We start from the raw sequence: 11,915 nt of genomic DNA, 5'->3' as shown, positions 1-11,915 counted from the left end.
CAGGCCTTTGAAGGTTAATACCGATGCTTCACGCTCTGAAGTTACGATACACCGTGTGAAAGATCGCCTACTGTCTCTACTTGCTGATTAGGACGGAGCCCCCTTTTCACACGCAGACGTTTTTGACACGTAATCTCGGCCCGGAAGGTAATAACAATTCTGTGTGTGTTTCATGCCAGCCTCTGGTCTGTTTAACCCATTTAGGTCCTAGAATTATTGAATGCTTTAACCAGTGAAAAATAGCAGATATACAAGCTCACATGCGAGCTTGTAGATCTGCTATTTTTGAAAAAGTCGTGAAAATGTGTGCAAATCTTTGAATATATGTATTTTCAAAGCGAACGTTTGTAACTCAAATTTTGCTTCTGGGTGGTCCCTGGAACTGCATATTTTGAGATGAGGGTCCGTGCCTCCGTGGCCAAATAAATATCAGTTTGGGGGTCCTTGACATGAAAAGGTTAGAGAACCACTGACGTAGTAGTCTCTCAAGAACAGACTAACTGAGCTCCAGTTGAAGTGAAAAGGACATTTTCTTTGACGATGGCTGGCCAGATTGCTGACATAGAAACATAGGTTTTTTCGAAAAATCTTAGAAGGATTCAAAAGACACTTATAGAATCGGGTCAAAATTCGAATTTTCACGATTTTTCAAAAATAGCAGATCTACAAGCTCGCAGCGCGGCACTCGGTGCCGCGCTGTGAGCTTGTATATCTGCTATTTTTCCATATTTAAAGCATAAAAATATTGCGTCATATTGTGTTCAGGCCTAAATGGGTTTTAACAACGTAATGCAAAAACATAGCAGTCAACTGTGCTGTGCGTTGGCATTATTTATTTTTCTGTCTCAGCAGCGAGCGATTAAAAAAACCCCATTACAATGCTGAATCATTTTCTTGTTTTCCTTTCTTGTTTCCGAGCCAAATATTATCTGTATGAATTCATAGCATTCTCAGAAAACAATAGAATAATAAGCTAAACCTCTGAAGAACTTCAACCATCACAAAGAGCCGCTCAAAGAACCAATATTTCTATGTGTATAGACGGGTTTCTTGTTTACAAACATTGAGACTAAATGCACAGGTGACTGTATCATGTAATCAGTCCGTCCAATCCCCAAACCTGTTGTTTTGGGGTGCGCTGGTTAAGCCTGGTTTCATTGGCTAATTTTGGTACCGAATCAAACGTGACGTCGACCAGAAACCCGTCTATAGGGCAGGGTTCCCCAATAGGAGGCCCCCCGCGGGCCATTTGCGGCCCGCGGGGGGCAACTGTCAGGCCCCATGCACCAACCCCGGTAATAATGGTGGTATAAGAGCAGCAACAACACTAGTATATCGTCGTTGTCAGGTGGAAACCTTGTGTCTCCAGATGTGTACGTTCTTTCGCAAAGTAAAGCCCTGCTTCGTCATTCAAGGCCGTCTCACAAAAGTTGTGAAAACAGCAGATCTACAAGCACACAACGCGCGAGGCGTTGTGTGCTTGTAGATCTGCTGTTTTCACTAGTTTAAATCATTTTTAAAATGATAATTGCAAAACGAACATTTTTGGATTTTCACCCGTCAAGGACAATATCTGAACTGTCGCTGGAGTAGCGGGAACGCCACCGTCGCCCCCTGCAATGCTGTGGCCCTTGGCTTGGTACCCTAGACATGATTCGGCCCTTGGGGAAAACCAGCCTCCAATACTTTTCTCACAAAGACGCTTGCATACCAGGAACACTGAAATATCTACTTCAAAATCAAAATGCCTGAGCCAATAGTGCATTTATCCTAGGCACTTTACAAAGACAACAATTGTGCATTACAAGGACACTTGGCAACTGTTCGGTTGCCAAGCTGCCACCCTGAGCCACCGCATGCCGCAGCCACTAATGCAGTATGAAGCAGGCCCTAATAATTGTTGTGGCCCCCGACTTCAACTCATTTTTACAATTGTGGCCCCCGGCCTAATCTAGTTGAATACTAATGTACTGATAGTATATAACAGCATCCCTCACCCTAAAAGATAAGGTTTCCCCGAAAGCCATGGTATAAACACTGTAATTATGTAGGTGATAACTTCGCAAAATACCAAGATGAAACGGGACCGTACTTATGTTCCCCAGGTTCTATGTTCCCCACTTACAGTACCCCCACAAAAAGGTTCTATGTTCCCCACTTACTGTACCCCCACAAAAAGTTGTTCCCCGCTTTTCCAGAAAATGCAGGAAACATTAATTTTGAATTATTATTGAATTTTAACTCTGAACACACACAACGGATTATAATGAGGAGAAATTATGAATAATAGTGGGAGGGGGGGGGGGGGGGGCACTAGGGACATCTGGGCACCATACCTTTGCATGACTGGGCATCTGGACGAGTGGGCACCTGGACATCTGGGCACTAGGCCTAGGGCATGTGGACATTTGGACAAGCGGGCAACTGGACCAGTAGAGGTGGAGACATCTGGGCACTAGGGACACACATGTGGGCACCTGGACAACTGGATGAGTGGGCACCTAAATTAGAATTGCCCACATGTTCTTAGTGCCCAGATGTCCCACCATTTCCTGCATTTGAGTTAGGAACATATACTTTTTTGGGAGGTGGGGAACATAGATCCTTTTTTGGTTGAGCGGGAAACATAGAACTTTTTTGGGGGGGAGGGTGGGATCAGCCGGACCACAGACCGAAAACAGCTGATCTAACCAGTAAGACTCCCTAAATCGGGAGATGAGGGACCGTCAGGTCGCATACACAAACTTTAGAAGGCAATGGTAGCCAATCAGGAGGGAATATGGGAAATGGGACAGATCCATGTTGATGACATGACTTTAGAGATACTGTGTAGCGCTTTGCGAGATTTTTCGGGCAAAATCTGTAGGAGCAGTGTCCAATTTTTTTTTTTTAAATCAGACAGATGGTGGCGCTAGATGGGACAGATGCATTTTGATGACATGACCGTAGAGATGCTGTGTATCGCTTTGCGTGACTTCGACAGACTGACAGACTGACAGCCAGTGGAGGTTTTGATAGTAACTGCGACCTGGCGGTCGCAATAAGCTCACAAAGCATCGCACGTGCAGCAGCGCATCGTGAGGCGATGCATCGCTTATTTCCGGCGCATGACACGACGACGCACAGCTAAGCATAAATCAGGCTTATCGGTGAGTGCCTTCTGTTCTGTGACACCAGCAGCACAGGATGTGACGCATAGTGGAAACGTTCCGGAGGGCTGACATAGTGGTGTGGGGCAGCGGTTCTCAACCTTTTCAGGCCGTGACCCCAAAAACAATCATATTTTAACTGGGGGGGACCCCGCACCCTGAAGAGCACTAAGAGTTGAGGCATTATATTTTGTGTAACACGGTTCTACTGTGAAAATAGCAGATCTACATGTTCACAACGCCTCGAAAAGCGAGGCGTTGTGAGCATGCAGATCGGCTATTTTCACAATTTCTCCCTCTAATATTTGACAATTTGGCCAACGTTTAATTTGGCATTTTAAAAGTATTAAAAAGTCTTTAAATTGTCACTTTAGAAATGTGCAGATACCCTCTATACACTTAAAACTTTATGCTGGTTTGTTTGTTTACCGTTGAGTGAGAAAACAATGTTGCACATTAAGTTTATCATCTGGGGACCCCCCCAAAATAATTCGGGGACCCCCTCCCCCTGGTGGTTGAGAACCACTGTCGTAGAGCAACGATACCGGCATGCTGTATTTACCCACTGATCTACGGTCCCCCTGCGACTCTGTGGGGACCAACGTGGTCTTATTTATGAGTGGACCAGGAGGACCATCTATTGAAGCACACCACGGTGCATAAGAGTGACTTTGAGGAGGGGGGGGGGGGTGAGTTGTGGTCTGGTGGTCCCCCCCCCCCCAGGCCACAAACTCCCAGACGAGACGGACGTTATGGTTTGTGACTGGTGTCACCAATTTCTGCGTTTTTGATCGACTAACACGTCACACACACACACAAACACGCGCTCGCGCATGCACGCTCAAATGCACGCTCAAATGCACGCTCAAATGCACACAGACGTGTCCGTGCACTGCACACACACACGCGCTTTCCCCACCGACCTCATTCTTCAGCAAGGTCACTGACTCCCCCCTCCCCCCTCCCCCCGTGGTCGACGGTAAAAGCTACGTTAAAACAGAGCTTCTTTTAAGCAGAGATAAGGGATGGATAACACCCGGGGGAACAGTCAGGTGGGGGAGGGGGAGGCGGGGGAGGGGGGAGGCTTTCCTTTTTTAACCCATATGAGCCCCTTTTCCACTGCAGCTTTAGCACCACACTACACCACACTACACCACACTACACCACACCACACCACACCACACCACATAAAATTATCTACATTTTCTATTACACAAAAGTACCCCTATCGGTAAGAAACAAACTTTTAACTGTGATTATAATACAATATAAATGTGTCTATCCTAAATTATAATACACTATAATGGATTATAACTGTGATTATAATACACCATAAAGTATTAATATATTACTATGATAACTATGAATCACTATAATAGATTATAATAACACAATAGAATATATTATCATGCATTACAACTATATCCTGGTGGTCTAAATGAAAAGTCAGTGATTGATCAACAAACATATTTTGAAACGGGGGTCCACGGCCAAATACCATGTAATTTGGGGGGTCCTTGACATGAAAAAGTTTGAGAACCACTGATTTAGAAGAAGGATTTAGAAGACATTATATAGAATCTGGGTCAAAAATATTCAAAGACTCGCACAACTTTTCACAATCTTTTTTCAAAAATAGCAGATCTACCAGCTCGCAGTGCCACACTGTGAGCTTGTATATCTTCTATTTTTTTTTCAATAGCTAAAGCATGGTTAAAGTGGTTTGAATCTAAAGTAACACAGATATGGGTCCGGGTCTGGCTGGTTTAAAGGGCCGCTGAAAGACGTATAGCGTCTCTAGCAGGCCGGTGATGAATCCTCTCCGCGCTGGATGGGAGAACACTTCTCATATCATTAAGCTTTAGTAATGGTCCCTGTGCAGCATCCTCTGGGCTGGCTGCAGCACTATAGCTGCCTGACGCTCTCTCTCTCTCCCTCTCTCTCTCCCTCTCTCTCTCTCCTTCAGTTAACGGGCCCTGCGTCTGCTGCGTGCAGTGGGCCGGGCCAGCCACAGGGCACGGCTGCAGGCTGTGTGAAACAGGGACCCCGGGGGGCAAGGTTGGACTCAATTCACACTCCATCAAATTCAAACATGACGCAGCGCATGTGGTTCTCAACCGTTTTCATATCAATTCATTATCCATTATTTACATTATTTATTGGGCATTTGAGCCACGGAACACCTCGGACCCCTAAACGTACAATGTTTTGTTGTCGTTGGTTAGGATTTTGTCCACGATTCCATGCTGTGTTGATGTTGATACCATAGGAGAGATAACAGGCCAATATTGACCAAAATAACAATTCTTATGCATTCTGTAATTGTGTAGACCTAGACCAAGAGTTAAAGTTCTACAAGGGTCCATTGGGTTACCAACTCTCCAACATTTAGCTGGGGACCACCTGGAACCCCCTCAAGGACCACTGGTTGAGAACCACTGATGATTGTCCTCGGACCCCCATTTGAAAAGATATTTTGAAAACAACTACTGTAGATCTCCTGTAGGCCTACTCGGTCTATTTTTCAGATCACAAAGTATGAAATATCCAGCGTTCCCACTGACCTGTTTACTCTATACTGTAATGCTAATAACAATTTAAGATTAGCCACACGAACACTAGATTAACCACAGGAAAGCCTATAGAAAATAGCCGATCTACAAGCGAACAATGCAATGCAACGTTGCAGACTGGCTGTTTTTGGCGTATCAGCAGAAGAGACTTTGTGTGCAGATCAGGGGTCTTCAACGTTTTCAGGCCAAGGACCCCTTAGTTGAGAGAGAGATGAAGCAGGGACCCCCCACAACCTGTTCATAGATTCCATATAGTTTCATTGTTTGACAGCACAATCATCAGTGTATTTTGGATTCATGTCAATTTGTGCCGTGAACTTGAACCGTCAATACTCTTTTTCCCCTCTACACCAAACCTCTTTGCCGAAAATAGCCGATCTACAAGCTCCCAACGCCTCGCAGCGCTATTTTCGGCTATTTTTGGCTACGGTTCTCAGAATATGGACACTAGGGTTCTAGTTGTTAATATAAAAAGGACTGGAAGATTTGGAGGACCCGCTGTAGTAACTCTGAGGACCCCCTAGGGGTCCCGGACCCCCTGTTGAAGACCCCTGGTGTAGATAGACAACAGGAGGGGGCCTAGTACGGAGCCCTGGGAGACTCCGGTCAGTGATGTATGTAGGGTTTAAGTGGAAGCTATTCTCCTTCTTTATGAGTGACTTTGACACCACAGAGACGGTGAGCAGGAGAGGCAACGGGTGCGTAGCGTCTGCAACGGTAACTTCTGCTTTCTGCACGTCATGTTTCACTGGCTTTGAAATATGATGTTTTCTGTGTGGACGATCTTTGAACTGTTGCTGCCAGACCGACTGCTCTGCCGTGTCTTTGAACATCCTGCATGGGTGTTAGTGTGTGTGAGAGTGAGAGAGTGAGAGAGTGAGAGAGAGAGAGAGAGAGAGAGAGAGAGAGTGTGTGTGTGTGTGTGTGTGTGTGTGTGTGTGTGTGTGTGTGTGTGTGTGTGTGTGTGTGTGTGTGTGTGTGTGTGTGTGTGTGTGTGTGTGTGTGTGTGTGTGTGTGTGTGTGTGTGTGTGAGAGAGAGAGAGAGAGAGAGAGAGAGAGAGAGAGAGAGAGAGAGAGAGAGAGAGAGAGAGAGAGAGAGAGAGAGAGAGAGAGAGTGTGTGTGTGTGTGTGTGTGTGTGTGTGTGTGTGTGTGTGTGAGTGTGTGTGCATCCATTCCATTCAAGCATTGATGTAAATGAAGTCAACAAACATACTGTACATGCTCACGGTTACACACACATGCTTATTTATACATGCTTACACACACACACACACACACACACACACACACGCACTCACGCGCGCACACACACACACACGCGCGCGCTGTGATATAGTGATATAGGTTTAGCCAGTGGGTCCTTCATAGATCACCCTGCAGTGACAGCTCTCTTAAACGTCCTTGGCAGACCACCCTCTCCCCCCATCACCCCCCCCATCCCACCACCTCCCACCGACCTCCCATCCTCACCCCTTCTATTCCACTACAACCCCCCCCCCCTCCCCCAACCCCCATCCTTCTATGCCACTACAGCATACAGTACACTCCACCTGACGAATGCCGTCCGTATTTCTCTGCCTCTCTCTCCCCTGGAACGCTCCCATAACCACTGGGCCCTGTAATGCACGGTACCATCTGTATACATCCTATTAAAGTAGCGCTTTGTGCAACGCTGGGTCTTTCCTTCCACATCACAGCCAGCTCCGCTCAGAGAGAACGGAGCAGTGGAGCCGTCCAGAGCGGAGCCTCCTCGTCTTCAGATACATCTGCCTTACCTAAGACCTAACCTCGCGTCACTAGTCTTTCCACTTCAGAGGAAAGCCTGGTATTCGTCTAGACGTGGCCTAAACTGGCAACGGGCAAAAGTGGCGTCGCTTTGTTTTGGTTCCCCCTGCTTGTTTCCCCAATCCCTATTTAAATGCTAGAGAAGTGTAGTCCTGCCAGTCGCTACGAGTTGGACTAAAATGATATCCTTGAGCGCGGGGAATTGTTTTGGGTTAAAACAGATTCCGGTTTGGTAGGTCCGTCTGATGACTAGGGATGAAGCTCGTAAATTTTTATTGATAATGAGCACCTTATCAATCCTGCTTATTGAGCCGGGCTTTTATCCAGCCCACTGTTGAGGGTTTTCTAATATTTTGTGGAAAGATATGAGACGACACATTCAGAACATAACTGGTATCTTTTTTTATTGGCCAGTTGTTGTGACTGTGAGTTTGTGGCTGACCACCATCTATGAAGATGACAACATTGACCAAAGTAAGAAATATCACCAGTAAGACTCCCTAATCGGGAGATAATCGACCGTCAGGTCGCATACACAAACTTTAGAAGGCAATCATAGCCAATCAGGAGGGAATATGGGAAATGGGACAGATCCATGTTGATGACATGACTGTAGAGATACTGTGTACCACTTTGTGTGATCTGTAGGAGCAGTGTCCAAAAATGGGTCTTGCAAAAATTGGCCTCATAGTGGCGCTAGAAGAGGGCCATGTGAGAAATGAGTGGAGGTTGATTAGTGTGCAATAAGTGTTAAATGGCTTTATATTATGGATAGTACCATAATAATTTCTTGATGGCCTCTTGTCTTGATTGTTTAAACATGATGTCATGGACCGCTATGCTCGATAACAATCTTGATAACAAGCTTGATAAACTCAAAGCTTATTGATACAAGGTATCAATTAGCATCTGTTATCGGGTTATCGAGCTACCCTTGTTTAGGGCTCCATCCCAACTGATGACTACAAAATAAGGTATGCGGTTTCCGCTCGCGACCAGATCAGGAACCCTGAAACTGGAAGTGATCCCAAGCTTCCTCAGGGGCCCAGAGTTTCATTCAGCCATCCTTATATGAAGCCTGATTTATACTACAGCGTCTCGCGGAGGCCTCCGTGGATCAGAGATATCCCATCCATAAACTCACAACAACACATCGCGTCCGTGACGTATCGTGAGCTTATATAGATCTGCTATGTTCAGCTTGCCACAGCCATGACACTAAAGTATAGGACGGAACTTCAAACATCAAACTGAAACTTACAACAATCATCCCCCTGACCTTTCTAGTGTAAATACCATTTATTTTGCAGTTTTCTTTTACGTAGGTTACTGTGTTCTATCAGTCCGTCATTCAATGTTATATGAGTTTAAAAAATCGATCTCAATAGAAACAAGCCATACAATTTACAATGTAGGCATTTAGCAGACCCTCTTATAGAGCGACTTACAACTAGAAAAGATGCAATTGGAAATTGCAAGTGTGGTTGCTGATGTGACTATATTCTGTAGTAAGCCAACAGTCATGTGAAGCTCAACCAATTGATTCCCTATTGATTCCCACTCCTATTGATTCCCATTCCCATTGATTCCATCAATTTCCAATGGCAGCGGAAAAGTTACCCTAGTAATCAATAAAGTTACGTCATTTTTTACTGGGAGCTGATGGTAGGTGTGGCGCTCCACCTCAGCAGTCCATCTCCCAGGGGTCTAGCGCATTGTAACGGGGACAGACTCCCACGTGTTACCGGCTGATACCGACAATAAGCCACTCCTGACCTACTTGTTTTTGAGGAGTGACCCTGCCCATTTCCAATGGCAGCGGAAAACAGTCTATAAACATTTACAGGTTACCCTAAAAGTCTATGAAGATTCCCATGAACTATAATGTGTTGCCCTGTCAGGCAACCACACATCAATACAATAAGCAAGGCGTATCCTTTAAGGTGACCTTGTACCAGTGAACTTGTACTGTCATGAAACTGTACCTTTTGCTATGCAAAACTTCTAATGAAGTCTTCAATCAATCAATCTATCAACTATCAGATTTGAACGGAAGTGACTCCTGGTGACTCCTGTATAGCTTGCACAGCATGGACAGTCCGTTGTTGTCGACCTGTCACATGTACGGTAGCACCGTCGTACGATGGATCACAAATTGGCCGTTATAAACGAGAAGAACTGGTGTGTTCTCGCGCAAGGGAAACGTCTGCAGTGGCGTGGAACAGGGACGTGCAGAGAATGTTAGAGAGGCAGAGGCTGACATTTCTAAAAAGGGCCTTTTGGTGAAAACATCGAAAATAGCAGACCTCCAAGCTCACAATGCGTTGCGCTCAGCCGCGTAGATCCAGGAAATGCATAGGGGGGGACCTGCGCGCGCTTGTGCGCGCGCCGCCGGACGCGCGTGCGCGATGCGCGTGCGCGCGCGATTTCGTTTTTTTGGCCTGCAGAGATCGGTTTTCGGCCAGTTTTACCCCCTCGTTTTCCTTCAGATACGGGCCTTAACGGTTTTATGATGTATTATTTATTTACTTTTCAAGTTATCACTACTGCAATAACCAACACAACCAAAGCTTACATGAAAAAGTAAATAGTTACCATTGTTGCTTGTTGGTCAACTTGGTCCTCCCGAAATGTACAGTTCTAGTTCTGTAGCAACTTGGGACAGGTTGTGAGGTCGGTATCCATTTAATTCCAATAAATGTAGTCCAATGAAAACATAGTCCAATGAAAAAAAATCATGCTGTCCTTCTGGCTTCTTCCACACCACAGCAAGAGAGTGTATCCACCACAGCCAAAACAAAGTCGCCACATTATGATGTCATCACTCACTCTGAGACTCTCAGACTGAGAGTCAACTGTTATTACTACTATTATAAAACGATTTGTACATGATTTGACCAGTGGCCACCTCATACAGAGCTTAGCTTCCCTCCTGCTGTTGTTGCTGGATGGTCCGGTCCCACAATCGTTCCTGACAGAAACTGTGTCCTGAACTATAGTTCCTCTCTATGGTCCTGGCAATAATGCAGAAGAGAATAAATAAATATTACACCTATTCTAGGTAGTAGGTAGGATATCCTCTAAAATGTGGTTACTATGGGCATGGTTTGGATGACAATATAGTCTTTGCAACAGAAAGTAATTATTAAAAACCATAGCAATTAAAAAATAATAGATTTAATATTAGATTTTTATTCTCAAAAATGATTATTTGATTATTCTAACCACTAATTACAATTAATTGTAGCTATTTCATGAAGGGTTTTACTTGATTGTTAGAACTATATAATTTTTAGCTTGATAACTGGTCATTGCGACCGTAGGTCGCATTTACTATCAAAAGCTCCACGGGCTGTCTGTCAGTCAGTGAGTGAGTCACACTTTTGCCCTGCTCATATCTCCACAACCGTTGCCCCGATCCATGCCAAAATTTCCACACAAACTCCTTGCCTGCCAAACTACAACCTCCAAGGACCCCCGGAGTTCCAGGGACCCCCAGGTCCCTGGGGGACCCCCAGGTGTAAAAGAAATACCAAATGTGCAAAAATGACCAAATGACCACCCCCACAGGGCTGCTCACGGGGAATTCCCGGGGACCACCCACTCCTGGTGCTCCAGAACGGATGCAAAAGTGGTGGCGCCCCCAGTGGAGGACCCCCTCCACTGCAGCTCACATAAAATGCCCTAACTCGGCCTAGGAGCGTCCGGGAGAGCCGGGGCCGGTACCTATTCGTCCGCCAAGGCAACGCGGAGACCCCACCCCTCATTTCTCACATGGCCCTCTTCTAGCGAGACCTACGGTCGCTTATCTCCCGATTAGGGAGTCTTACTGGTTTTAGGTTGTTTTTTAATGTCCACGGAATCAAGAAATGTTCTCCGCAGAATTCCGCATTATCAGGATTGTTCTCCGCGGAATCAATACTTTTTCTCCGCGGATTCCTGGGGGGACTATCTATTGAGTTGTTCCAGCAGCACTCTTAAATACTTTAAAATGTCATCAATAATTATTTTCTCAAAAAAAAGATATTTTTTTTAGAAAAAAAAAAAAAAATTTAGAAAAAAAAAAAATTTTTTTAGATTTTTTTTTTTTGGGGGGTACCAATTGGACCTGGGGGGGGACACGTAACCCCTGTCCCCCCCCGCGATTTGCGCCTATGGTTGCGCTGTGACGCGTTGTGAGCTTGGAGGTCAGCTATTTTCGGTGCGTGATACCACACTTAACTAAGCATATAATCAAGTCAATACTGGAGATGTGGCGTAACGGCATGGATTTCTACACAGAGAGGGCAATTCCTTCAACATAAGATGCCGCGTTCAAGTTCAGGAGAGTTTGGACAAAGCAATTCTCTTGAACGCTGCCTTCAGGTATGGCATGGAAAGAGGGCGTTTGCATTTCTTTCACCATAG

At 45.4% G+C, this 11,915-nt stretch overlaps 1 protein-coding gene across 1 annotated transcript in view; it reads right to left on the bottom strand.

The window, feature by feature from the left end:
- The window catches only part of LOC308296776 (cartilage acidic protein 1-like), a gene marked incomplete at both ends in the record, with an annotated part of 104,331 nt that extends 97,776 nt beyond the window's left edge, over positions 1–6,555 (bottom strand). The window contains one exon of the mRNA XM_080740102.1: positions 6,309–6,555. Coding sequence (XP_080596228.1) covers positions 6,309–6,555 — 247 coding nt within the window. The remainder of the gene's footprint in view (positions 1–6,308) is intronic.
- Between the last annotated feature and the right edge of the window lie 5,360 nt (positions 6,556–11,915).

The sequence above is a fragment of the Nannobrachium achirus genome, assembly GCF_963921795.1.
Source record: "Nannobrachium achirus genome assembly, chromosome: 13".
Taxonomy (NCBI): Eukaryota; Metazoa; Chordata; class Actinopteri; order Myctophiformes; family Myctophidae; genus Nannobrachium; species Nannobrachium achirus.
The sequence above is the reverse complement of the archived record's forward strand: the minus strand, read 5'-3'. Positions and strand labels throughout refer to the sequence as shown.